The 14,493-nt window shown below is 42.0% G+C and overlaps 1 protein-coding gene across 1 annotated transcript in view; it reads left to right on the top strand.

Annotated features, from left to right (window-relative positions):
* LOC139763168 (uncharacterized) overlaps positions 1–4,852 on the top strand; it is an 8,289-nt gene extending 3,437 nt beyond the window's left edge. The window contains exon 2 of the mRNA XM_071688881.1: positions 3,791–4,852. Within this exon, the coding sequence (XP_071544982.1) occupies positions 3,791–4,639 (849 nt within the window). The 3' untranslated portion in view covers positions 4,640–4,852. The remainder of the gene's footprint in view (positions 1–3,790) is intronic.
* Positions 4,853–14,493: the final 9,641 nt, after the last annotated feature.

Consider the following 14,493-nt stretch of genomic DNA (forward strand, 5'->3'; position numbering starts at 1 on the left):
AGCTGAATGAGTGTGTTAGTGGTTTTGATGCACAAGACCGGGTTATAGTGATGGGTGATTTGAATGCAAAGGTTAGTAATGTGGCAGTTGAGGGAATAATTGGTATACATGGGGTGTTCAGTGTTGTAAATGGAAATGGTGAAGAGCTTGTAGATTTATGTGCTGAAAAAGGACTGGTGATTAGGAATACCTGGTTTAAAAAGCGAGATATACATAAGTATACGTATATAAGTAGGAGAGATGGCCAGAGAGCGTTATTGGATTACGTGTTAATTGACAGGCGCGCGAAAGAGAGACTTTTGGATGTTAATGTGCTGAGAGGTGCAACTGGAGGGATGTCTGATCATTATCTTGTGGAGGCGAAGGTGAAGATTTGTATGGGTTTTCAGAAAAGAAGAGTGAATGTTGGGGTGAAGAGGGTGGTGAGAGTAAGTGAGCTTGGGAAGGAGACTTGTGTGAGGAAGTACCAGGAGAGACTGAGTACAGAATGGAAAAAGGTGAGAAAAATGGAAGTAAGGGGAGTTGGGGAGGAATGGGATGTATTTAGGGAATCGGTGATGGATTGCGCAAAAGATGCTTGTGGCATGAGAAGCGTTGGAGGTGGGTTGATTAGAAAGGGTAGTGAGTGGTGGGATGAAGAAGTAAGATTATTAGTGAAAGAGAAGAGAGAGGCATTTGGACGATTTTTGCAGGGAAAAATGCAATTGAGTGGGAGATGTATAAAAGAATGAGACAGGAGGTCAAGAGAAAGGTGCAAGAGGTGAAAAAAAGGGCAAATGAGAGTTGGGGTGAGAGAGTATCATTAAATTTTAGGGAGAATAAAAAGATGTTCTGGAAGGAGGTAAATAAAGTGCGTAAGACAAGGGAGCAAATGGGAACTTCAGTGAAGGGCGCTAATGGGGAGGTGATAACAAGTAGTGGTGATGTGAGAAGGAGATGGAGTGAGTATTTTGAAGGTTTGTTGAATGTGTTTGATGATAGAGTGGCATATATAGGGTGTTTTGGTCGAGGTGGTGTGCAAAGTGAGAGGGTTATGAAAAATGATTTGGTAAACAGAGAAGAGGTAGTAAAAGCTTTGCGGAAGATGAAAGCCGGCAAGGCAGCAGGTTTGGATGGTATTGCAGTGGAATTTATTAAAAAAGAGGGTGACTGTATTGTTGACTAGTTGGTAAGGTTATTTAATGTGTGTATGACTCATGGTGAGGTGCCTGAGGATTGGCGGAATGCGTGCATAGTGCCATTGTACAAAGGCAAAGGGGATAAGAGTGGGTGCTCAAATTACAGAGGTATAAGCTTGTTGAGTATTCCTGGTAAATTATATGGGAGGGTATTGATTGAGAGGGTGAAGGCATGTACAGAGCATCAGATTGGGGAAGAGCAGTGTGGTTTCAGAAGTGGTAGAGGATGTGTGGATCAGGTGTTTGCTTTGAAGAATGTATATAAGAAATACTTAGAAAAGCAAATGGATTTGTATGTAGCATTTATGGATCTGGAGAAGGCATATGATAGAGTTGATAGAGATGCTCTGTTGAAGGTATTAAGAATATATGGTGTGGGTGGCAAGTTGTTAGAAGCAGTGAAAAGTTTTTATCGAGGATGTAAGGCAAGTGTACGTGTAGGAAGAGAGGAAAATGATTGGTTCTAAGTGAATGTAGGTTTGCGGCAGGGGTGTGTGATGTTTCCATGGTTGTTTAATTTGTTGATGGCTGGGGTTATTGGGGAGGTGAATGCAAGAGTTTTGGAAAGAGGGGCAAGTATGCAGTCTGTTGTGGATGAGAGAGCTTGGGAAGTGAGTCAGTTGTTGTTTGCTGATGATACAGCGCTGGTGGCTGATTCACATGAGAAACTGCAGAAGCTGGTGAGTGAGTTTGGTAAAGTGTGTGAAAGAAGAAAGTTAAGAGTAAATGTGAATAAGAGCAAGGCTATTAGGTACAGTAGGGTTGAGGCTCAAGTCAACTGGGAGGTGAGTTTGAATGGAGAAAAACTGGAGGAAGTGAAGTGTTTTAGATATATGGGAGTGGATCTGGCAGCGGATGGAACCATGGAAGCGGAAGTGGATCATAGGGTGGGGGAGGGGGCGAAAATTCTGGGAGCCTTGAAGAATGTGTGGAAGTCGAGAACATTATCTCGGAAAGCAAAAATGGGTATGTTTGAAGGAATAGTGGTTCCAACAATGTTGTATGGTTGCGAGGCGTGGGCTATGGATAGAGTTGTGCGCAGGAGGATGGATGTGCTGGAAATGAGATGTTTGAGGACAATGTGTGGTGTGAGGTGGTTTGATCGAGTAAGTAACGTAAGGGTAAGAGAGATGTGTGGAAATAAAAAGAGCGTGGTTGAGAGAGCAGAAGAGGGTGTTTTGAAATGGTTTGGGCACATGGAATGAGTGAGGAAAGACTGACCAAGAGGATATATGTGTCGGAGGTGGAGGGAACGAGGAGAAGAGGGAGACCAAATTGGAGGTGGAAAGATGGAGTGAAAAAGATTTTGTGTGATCGGGGCCCGAACATGCAGGAAGAAGAAAGGAGGGCAAGGAATAGAGTGAATTGGAGCGATGTGGTATACCGGGGTTGACGTGCTGTCAGTGGATTGAATCAAGGCATGTGAAGCGTCTGGGGTAAACCATGGAAAGCTGTGTAGGTATGTATATTTGCGTGTGTGGACGTATGTATATACATGTGTAGGGGGGGGGGGTTGGGCCATTTCTTTCGTCTGTTTCCTTGCGCTACCTCGCAAACGCGGGAGACAGCGACAAAGCAAAAAAAATATATATATATATATATATATATATATATATATATATATATATATATATACATATTTATCTATTTATTTTCCTTTGTCGCTGTCTCCCGTGTTTGCGAGGTAGCGCTAGGAAACAGACGAAAGAAATGGCCCAACGCACCCCCATACACATGTATATACATACACGTCCACACACGCACATATACATACCTATACATCTCAATGTACACATATATATACACACACAGACACATACATATATACCCATGCACACAATTCACACTGTCTGCCTCTATTCATTCTCTCTTTCGGACGCATGTCAATTAACACGTAATCCAATAACGCTCTCTGGCCATCTCTCCTACTTACATACGTATACTTATGTATATCTCGCTTTTTAAACCAGGTATTCCCAATCATCAGTCCTTTTTCAGCACATAAATCTACAAGCTCTTCACCATTTCCATTTACAACACTGAACACCCCATGTACACCAATTATTCCCTCAACTGCCACATTACTCACCTTTGCATTCAAATCACCCATCACTATAACCAGGTCTCGTGCATCAAAACCACTAACACACTCATTCAGCTGCTCCCAAAACACTTGCCTCTCATGATCTTTCTTCTCATGCCCAGGTGCATATGCACCAATAATCACCCATCTCTCTCCATCAACTTTCAGTTTTACCCATATTAATCGAGAATTTACTTTCTTACACTCTATCACATACTTCCATATTTATATATATATATATATATATATATATATATATATATATATATATATATATATATATATATATATATATATATATATATATAATATCTATATTGTGGTAAAGTGTCATAATGTCATCACTTCACATCAATCTATTTCTATGATCATTTTTGTTGTTCCAATAATCATGGCAATGATACCATAATCAGTGGTTGGCACTACTGTGCATGACGATAACGTAAGCTAGTGTTCAGAGCGAGACATCACAAGGTGTCTCACAGGCCGGATGTATGCTGTACACACCCTCCTCTTACCTCCCCCACAGGCCACCAGTACCGTCCGGGTCCTCTGCCAGGATTCTTGTGAGCCAGACTGCTTTCAGAAGCCTGCGGGTGAGCTCGTGGAGGACCCCATGAACTGTACCAAGTTCTACATCAGCATAGGGCATGACTTATGCACAGATGTCTCTGTACCGTGTGAACCCGGCAACATCTTTGACCCTGGTACAAAAGGTTGTGTGGCAGGAACGACCTGTACACCCTCTTGTCAACCTATCGCCTGCCACTTGACCTGCAATGGGACCCTCGACACAATAGCAGACGTAAAGAACTGTAGTCTCTACTATTTCTGTCCAGTAAGCGGTGGTATGCCAATTGGCCCCATTTCGTGTCCGGCAGACAGACCCGTCTTTGATGGACAGAACTGTATCACGGATAAGAGCAAATGCTGTGAAGATTTCTGTGTACCATTTTGTCATCCTGGGCTAATCCAGGTCCCTGACCCCAAGGACTGCACCAAATTCTACGTGTGCGTTGAAGAAGGGCCGGTCGATGAGAACCTGCACTTCTCCTGTGATAGTGGACAACACTTCGACGTCACAGAAGGTCACTGTGTTTCGGGGGGAACCTGCGAGGCACTGTGTGCATCAGACACACCCATAACCACCACCACTACGTTGGTCACTCCACCGTCTGGATGTCAGAATACATTCACCTGCACCACGTCTGGACGTTTTCCTCAGTGCGCCACCTGTCAGCCGGGTTACTTCGAGTGCACGGCCCCTGGTCAGTCTGGCATATTACATACTTGTTCAGGGAACTTGGTGTTCAACCTGGATCCTTCTTACCCGTACTGCGTTCTTCCCACCAACTGCCCCTTCAGCCCACTAGTGTGAGCTCTCCATCTGCCCTCACACTACCACCTAACCATCTGAAGTGACCGGCTGCCTCCTCCCTAACCCACCACCATCCGAGCTAACCAGTTCCCTCCCTTCTGTGTCTGTTACTCTTATCTCACTAACAAAATTTTTGATTTGTTCATTACACACACACACATACACACACACACACACACACACACACACACACACACACACATAACCATACAACGCTCGGATCCCCTTCGTGAAGTCTCTACGTCCTCAGGCTTGCGCTCCATGCAGCAGCAGGGAAATGGAACATTTCTCTCCAGAGGGAGTCTGCTTCACGGGACCGTGCTGTGTGCCGTCCATTGACGATGATGCAACCTCGCCGTGGACGACGGTGCCAACACATGCAGGCGGAGCCCGGCAACACCTGCACGTGTCAAGGCATGACTGATACAGACATCACCTGTATCTGTACGTGAGCCACACACACACACACACACACACACACACACATTATGTATACATATATATATATATATATATATATATATATATATATATATATATATATATATATATATATATATATATATATATATATATATATATATATATATATATATATATATATATGTTCATTTATTCCTGGAAAGAATAGCAGATAAGCTGAAAGGATTAAACAAAAATTTTTTTGTAGGTTCCAATCACTGCTTAAACTGATGTAAGAAACAGATCATTAAATGTATATAAGGGAAAGTGTGGCTGTATTCCTTCCCTGGTAATGATGTATATCATGATTTATCTACTGTAGGGTGACAATGTGGACTTAATGTGTACTCTCCTTATGACCCCCATCACCTCTCTCTCTCTCTCTCTCTCTCTCTCTCTCTCTCTCTCTCTCTCTCTGAATTTTATCATACATTATTCGACACCCACGACAAGACAGAAGCAATCGATATTGTATTTCTGGACTCCCAGACAGCATTCGACAAAGTCCTCCACGCTAGATTGAAGCACAGAGTCCGGGCCTTGGGGGATTACTGGTTGCATAGGATATTGGGTAGAAGTCTGGTGACGTGATAGGAGACAGAGAGTCGTGATGAATGGGGACTCATCACTGTGGTCACCCGATACTAGTTGAGTCCCTCAGGAATCCGTACTTGGGCCTATACTTTTCATCATTGATATTAACGATATTGACGTAGGGCTGAAGAACCTTTGTGTCCACATTTGCAGATGTCACAAAAGATCGGCAATGTCATATTAACTGAAGAAGATAAGCTGAGATGACAAGAGGATCTAGATGAAATAACCGAATGGTCTAATAAATGTCAGATGCCATTTAACGTCCATAAATGTCACCTTTTGCATGTCGGAAACCTCAACAAAGAATTTGATTATGAACTGATGGGCCACAAGATAAAGACACCATTAGTGTGAGAGATCTACGGGTCACTGTCTCCAGTCACTTCAAAGTCTCCCAGCATTGTTATGAAGCTGCCAAGAAAGCAAATAGGATGTTAGGATTTAGAAACTTTACGTATAAAAGCTAGGATGTGATATTGCCATTATACCCAAGTCTAGTTTGACCACACCTCGAATATGCACTGCAGTTCCCCCCCCCCCCCCCCTAATTTAAGTAGGGACATTCTTAAATTGGAATCAGTGAAGCGAAGAGCAACTGAATTGATTCCTTCCTTGCGTAACAAACCATATGAGGAAGAGAGATTGCGAGAATTAAACTTGTTCCATCTAAGGAAGAGGCGCCTCAAGGGCAAATGAATAGAATGTTTCAAGATATTTTGAGGGATTCATTATGGTGATATTGAACATTTCCTTACGGTAGCGCCAGCATTACCGACGAGAGGAAATGGAAATATAACTCAGAGGTGAACGAGATAATCTGGATTGCACGAAATTGCTTTTGACCAGAAAATGTTGTCCACAGCAACACCATCAATTTCTTCAAAGTTAGGCTTGATTATCACTTGTCACGCTCTGGTATTGAATGATTCATTTACATAGTTATTATGTCGCAATGGGGTATAATACCACCTTCTCAGCCACTGATCTCTCCCTGGCCAGGCTGTGCTAACATACCAACATTGATTAACCCATGTCGCCTGCTTTGAGAGAGTCATTAGGAATTACTGTCTCATTCTTCAACATCAGGAATGATATAGGTATGTTGAGTTGAGTGGCTGGAGCTCAAGTTTATCCTCGGTGCTGCCCTAATAAGACAAAATTGAAGGGATGCATGTTGTTGATGATGGGATGCATGATATGTTCATGTTCATTCTACCTTATGACTTTCCAATAAAATTCTCCCTCAGGCTTATTAGTCCTGCAAGGTATTTTTTTCTACCTGTTTCCCTGCCGTTGTGTGCCGGAGGGAGTGGAGGATGGTGGAGAGAGAGCCTTTGCTTTGCTATACTCTTCTTCTACTGCTTACAAAGTGGCCTCTTATGTTTTACCGTTGAGGCCAGACCACCTCCATTGAACCATGGGTCTGTGTGGTCTGTGTATTATGTAATTATATATATATGTATATATATACATATATATGTACATATATATATATATATATATATATATATATATATATATATATATATATATATATATATATATATATATATATAATAGTGGTGTATTAGAAGGTATAGTGATTGATGAAAATTAAATATATATAAATATAAGAGTAGATTTAATTTTGAGTAAAAATATATTATGAGTAAGTATATATAAGTAATATAAGATATTAGTATAAATGATAATGATATAAGGTAAAAATAAGCAAAAATGATATTGGTGTTGAGTAAGTAATGATAGGTAAAATTTATAGGTGATAAAAAGAGTGGGAGGAGTAAGAGGCTAAAAAGGGCATTGTGATTACATAATTGGTGTCGTAGAGAGTGGGAGGATTAACAAGATGGTGATGTGCGAGGATGGATGGATTTTAAGGTTGTGAAGGTATGAGTGGGACGATTGGGATGTGGGTGAGGTGGGTTTGAGTTATGGGGCTGGAATGTTGGAAAGAGAAGAGGTGCAAGTTTGGGAAGATGAAGCGGAAGCGATGGGTTGATGGTTTGCAGTGGTTTTCGGGGGGATTGGGCTGTTGGCTGTGGAGTTGTTAAGGCATGTAGGACTCTGGTGGGGCCTGAGGATAGGGAGCGTGGTTTCGGCATTGTACATGACAGTGGAGATGGATGTGAAACGAGTGGGGTTTGTTGAGTCATTTCCTGTAAACTTATATCGGCAGGGTTGAAAGGGGAGTTGTTTACAGAGCATCAGTGGGGAGAGGCAGTGGGTTTCAGGGGCAGAGGTGTGAATTGTGTTGTGCTTTGAGGAGTTGTGTGATACTTGAAAGTAGTGATTGTATGTAGGCATTTAGTGTGTAGGTGTGTGACTGTTGGAGATGCAGTTGTGTGGTTGATTGAGTGCCTCTGTGATATTAAGATATCCTGCGTGGAGGCAGGTCGGAGCGGAAAGTATCGAAAGTGTAAAGATGGTACTGTAGAAGGGGAAAGTATTGGTTCTCAGTATGTAGTTCCGCTGCAGGAGGTGAGTCCCAAGGTAAGTGTTTATGGGGGGGTAGGGAAAGTACATGCTATTTTTTTTTTTAAATTTTCCAAAAGAAGGAACAGAGAAGGGGGCCATATGAGGATATTCCCTCAAAGGCCCAGTCCTCTGTTCTTAACGCTACCTCGCTAATGCGGGAAATGGCGAATAGTATGAAAAAAAAAATAATATATATATATATATATATATATATATATATATATATATATATATATATATATATATATATATATATATATATATATATATATATATATATATATATATGTATATATATTGCAGTAGACCACAGAGGTGCACGTGATCTAGTATTTGCTGATGACAATGATTAAAGATGAAACACGATATGTCCGAGTGAACTTCCGCGTAATCACACCGTCAGGGGAGATATGAGAATGAGAAAAGAGACTCAGAACAGTCAGTCAGTGTATATATATATATATATATATATATATATATATATATATATATATATATATATATATATATATATATATATATATACATATATATGTGTGTGGAAGAAGAAAGTTAAGAGTAAATGTGAATAAGAGCAAGGTTATTAGGTACAGTAGGGTTGAGGGTCAAGTCAATTGGGAGGTGAGTTTGAATGGATAAAAACTGGAGTAAGTGAAGTGTTTTAGATATCTGGGAGTGGATCTGGCAGCGGATGGAACCATGGAAGCGGAAGTGGATCATAGGGTGGGGGAGGGGGCGAAAATTCTGGGGGCCTTGAAGAATGTGTGGAAGTCGAGAACATTATCTCGGAAAGCAAAAATGGGTATGTTTGAAGGAATAGTGGTTCCAACAATGTTGTATGATTGCGAGGCGTGGGCTATGGATAGAGTTGTGCGCAGGAGGATGGATGTGCTGGAAATGAGATGTTTGAGGACAATGTGTGGTGTGAGGTGGTTTGATCGAGTGAGTAACGTAAGGGTAAGAGAGATGTGTGGAAATAAAAAGAGCGCGGTTGAGAGAGCAGAAGAGGGTGTTTTGAAGTGGTTTGGGCACATGGAGAGGATGAGTGAGGAAAGATTGACCAAGAGGATATATGTGTCGGAGGTGGAGGGAACAAGGAGAAGAGGGAGACCAAATTGGAGGTGGAAAGATGGAGTGAAAAAGATTTTGTGTGATCGGGGCCTGAACATGCAGGAGGGTGAAAGGAGGGCAAGGAATAGAGTGAATTGGAGCGATGTGGTATACCGGGGTTGACGTGCTGTCAGTGGATTGAATCAAGGCATGTGAAGCGTCTGGGGTAAGCCATGGAAAGCTGTGTAGGTATGTATATTTGCGTGTGTGGACGTATGTATATACATGTGTATGGGGGGGTTGGGCCATTTCTTTCGTCTGTTTCCTTGCGCTACCTCGCAAACGCGGGAGACAGCGACAAAGTATAATTAAAAAAATATATATATATATATATATATATACATATATATATATATATATATATATATATATATATATATATATATATATATATATATATACAGGGTGTCCCAAGAAATGTACTCACTTTTTGACATCCTATAACTCATTAAAATTTATTGATTTCAACCATTAATCTTGTCTCTAAGTGAGTCAACACTGCATTTATTGTCATTTAAAGTGTGAGCACATTTTTGGGGGGACTTTTGCCATTTTTAGGGTCAATTGGATTTGAAAGAATAGAAAAAAATAAATGTTATAGGGTGTCAAAAATGAGTACATTTTTTGGGGGCGACACCCTGAGAGACAGAGAAAGAGAGAGAGAGAGAGAGAGAGAGAGAGAGAGAGAGAGAGAGAGAGAGAGAGAGAGAGAGAGAGAGAGAGAGAGTCACTCGCGCTTCAGTAAACGCATCTGGTTTGGTTTGGTCACGTTTCAGTCATTACATATACCATCATCAGAAACTATAATTAAATAATATTATTCATGTAATGTGTACATTATGTACAAAGTCTAAAAAGGTACTTGAATGATAGATTTCATAAAAGCCCAACGTGAAATGAATGATAGATAAATAATGAAAATTACGCCAAACTGATAATGAATAAAACTTCTGTGTGTATGTAAAATACAGCAAACGTGATTTACATAAATTCAACAGAGGAAGCAATTCTTACTCAAGATTGAAATTCCACAAAATTCCACAATTCTTAATGAAATATCCTACAAATTTAAACAACTAGACAGGTTTGCTCTAAGTACAATAATAAGATTTATCTCTACAAACTCCCATAATAACCCCGTCATGCATCCCCCCATAGTAACTCCCATAATAACTCCATCATGCATCCCCCCATAGTAACTCCCATAATAACCCCGTCATGCATCCTCCCATAGTAACTCCCATAATAACCCCGTCATGCATCCTCCCATAGTAACTCCCATAATAACCCCGTCATGCATCCTCCCATAGTAACTCCCATAATAACCCCGTCATGCATCCTCCCATAGTAACTCCCATAATAACCCCGTCATGCATCCTCCCATAGTAACTCCCATAATAACCCCGTCATGCATCCTCCCATAGTAACTCCCATAATAACCCCGTCATGCATCCCCCCATAGTAACTCCCATAATAACTCCATCATGCATCCCCCCATAGTAACTCCCATAATAACCCCGTCATGCATCCTCCCATAGTAACTCCCATAATAACCCCGTCATGCATCCTCCCATAGTAACTCCCATAATAACCCCGTCATGCATCCTCCCATAGTAACTCCCATAATAACCCCGTCATGCATCCCCCCATAGTAACTCCCATAATAACTCCATCATGCATCCCCCCATAGTAACTCCCATAATAACCCCGTCATGCATCCTCCCATAGTAACTCCCATAATAACCCCGTCATGCATCCTCCCATAGTAACTCCCATAATAACCCCGTCATGCATCCTCCCATAGTAACTCCCATAATAACCCCGTCATGCATCCTCCCATAGTAACTCCCATAATAACCCCGTCATGCATCCTCCCATAGTAACTCCCATAATAACCCCGTCATGCATCCTCCCATAGTAACTCCCATAATAACCCCGTCATGCATCCCCCCATAGTAACTCCCATAATAACCCCGTCATGCATCCTCCCATAGTAACTCCCATAATAACTCCGTCATGCATCCTCCCATAGTAACTCCCATAATAACCCCGTCATGCATCCTCCCATAGTAACTCCCATAATAACTCCGTCATGCATCCTCCCATAGTAACTCCCATAATAACTCCGTCATGCATCCTCCCATAGTAACTCCCATAATAACCCCATCATGCATCCTCCCATAGTAACTCCCATAATAACTCCGTCATGCATCCCCCCATAGTAACTCCCATAATAACTCCGTCATGCATCCTCCCATAGTAACTCCCATAATAACTCCGTCATGCATCCTCCCATAGTAACTCCCATAATAACCCCATCATGCATCCTCCCATAGTAACTCCCATAATAACTCCGTCATGCATCCCCCCATAGTAACTCCCATAATAACTCCGTCATGCATCCTCCCATAGTAACTCCCATAATAACTCCGTCATGCATCCCTCCCATAGTAACTCCCATAATAACTCCAGTCATGCATCCTCCCATAGTAACTCCCATAATAACCCCGTCATGCATCCTCCCATAGTAACTCCCATAATAACCCCGTCATGCATCCTCCCATAGTAACTCCCATAATAACCCCGTCATGCATCCTCCCATAGTAACTCCCATAATAACTCCGTCATGCATCCTCCCATAGTAACTCCCATAATAACTCCGTCATGCATCCTCCCATAGTAACTCCCATAATAACTCCGTCATGCATCCTCCCATAGTAACTCCCATAATAACCCCGTCATGCATCCTCCCATAGTAACTCCCATAATAACCCCGTCATGCATCCCCCCATAGTAACTCCCATAATAACTCCGTCATGCATCCTCCCATAGTAACTCCCATAATAACTCCGTCATGTATCCCCCCATAGTAACTCCCATAATAACCCCGTCATGCATCCTCCCATAGTAACTCCCATAATAACTCCGTCATGCATCCTCCCATAGTAACTCCCATAATAACTCCGTCATGCATCCTCCCATAGTAACTCCCATAATAACCCCGTCATGCATCCTCCCATAGTAACTTACAATGGATTTGTTCATGTAGGGCGGGAAGGTCTCCAGTGTTGAGAGATCAGTGCTTGACGATCTACTGGCTGGGCAGCGTCCCACGTTGGGAGGTTACTGCAGTGAGAGTGATCCCATGTTGCTGAGAACGGTGGTATGGTAATTATGCAGTTCCTCCATACTGATCGCCCAGGAGGCGCATGACTGTGCATGAACGACTCACCAGCCAGCCTGGACCTGAAGGGTGAAGGAGGCCGCTATCACTCGGTTGGGTCATCGTCTGCGGCAGCAGTGTTGACCATCTGTCGGGAAGGTGTCGACTGGTCTCCATGATTGTATCGTGTTAGTCAAGGTGACAACATGGCAGCGTCTCAGAAACCGCTATGGATCGTTTCGTGTCGGTCGGCTCCGTAGAGAGGCGTGGGTTCACACACACGATACGAGCAGTGTTTAGGGTGGGTAAGTTACTGTGGCCAGGTCAAGGTACGACGCACAATAAGCTTGATTCCGAGGAAACTTAATGTTTAAGACAAGTTTCAACTTCTTTCACTGGCAGTTAGGGATCCTGGCCGTGACGCAGTTACGGGTCGCTCAGAATCGAGCGCAATGGTTCGAATCCTGGCTGTGGCGGTCGGTTCTCAGTCAACCCAGCTGTTCATTCACCCCGAGGGGTTAGTCGATAAGATGGATCCCAGGCTTAGGGTAGGGTATATATATATATATATATATATATATATATATATATATATATATATATATATATATATATATATATATATATATATATATATATTGGTGTAGTCAGGCAGGACATTTTCGTGGCGGCATCCAGGTTGAAAGTAACAACACATTCTCCTTTATTTATTTATTTTCTTATGTACAGTTTCTATTTGCCGTACAATTTGTCGGTGGTCTTGTTGAAGTTTCTTCAGGAGTTGCCCAAAGCGCAGCGACCTTTCGGAACTAACTTGTTCCATCTTCAGGCAGGATCTGATGGTTCTGGCGTGGGTGGCTACTTGTATACAATTCTGGTGGATTAGGTGGAGACAGGTGGGTGGAGCTGATTGGCTAAGCTGATCGCTCATTGGCTGCTTCGTAGGTAAGGCTTATGTGATGTTTGGAGGATGGAAGGATTGGAAAATCTTCGACTCGTGTGTTCATTGTAGGTCGTTTTGGGATGATGTAAGTTGCCTCAAGGAGCAAGAGACGTCGAGGGTCTTGTTCTCGGTCGATGTTCTCGGTGTTCTCGTCCAGGTCCAGGTGGCGTTGTGGGTCTTGTTGGCTTCATTCTGTAGGTGGCAGGTGAGGCGCCTCGAAAGTCTGGTCCTTGTCATTCCAATGTATGAGTGAGGTCCACTCTGCTCACTGTGGCACTTGTGCTGGTGAATGACATGGTCCTCACGGCGGGTATCCTACGAAGTGGAAGGTGTGGGCTGTTTTCATTGCCTTGTAGGAGGTAATGAGAGCAATGTATTGTTCCCTGGTCTGGCACTGTGCCTGCCTGTCATGAGATCTTATTGTGTGGACAAGACAGGGAACCGTTGACAAATTTTGCCAACGACAAAGCCGTCCAGTTTGTATAGACCTTCACTAATATTCCTTTTACAATCCTTTGTGTATTTGGAGAAGATTCAGTGGTATTTCTCCTGGTCAATGATTTACATGTAGTAACTGAATTACCGTTACTCCCGTCAATACAGTGGTCATAAGTTTTACCATGATTAAACAAAGCATTTGGTTCTTGTCCTTTCTTAGATTATATTTATGTTGCTTAAGTCTAACACAGAGATCCTTACCAGTCTACTCAATATGGAACATATTACAAATTTTACAAGATATTTTGTAAACACAGCACGCAGAATTTTCTGGCGAGTTTTTGATTAAGATGTTCTTAATAGTATTGTTATTGATGAAGAATATATTCACATTCAAGGATTTAAACCACTTGTGGAGTAACATCAAATTATCACTAAAAGGAAGAACTATAAGGTTCTTGGTATCAAGGATGATGTTTGGAGTTTAACTCTATAGAATTATTTATCAATGAAAGATCTAGAACACTTTAACTTGGATCCTATAGAATATATCTTCTCAAACTCATCATCAATAAACTCTGGACTGCAAATACGTAATGCCCTAAGGAACATAGATTGAAATGATGATAATTTAACTCTGTCATGTTGAGTAATAATGAATATATG

This window comes from Panulirus ornatus, chromosome 46 (genome assembly GCF_036320965.1).
Source record: "Panulirus ornatus isolate Po-2019 chromosome 46, ASM3632096v1, whole genome shotgun sequence".
NCBI classification, from domain to species: Eukaryota; Metazoa; Arthropoda; class Malacostraca; order Decapoda; family Palinuridae; genus Panulirus; species Panulirus ornatus.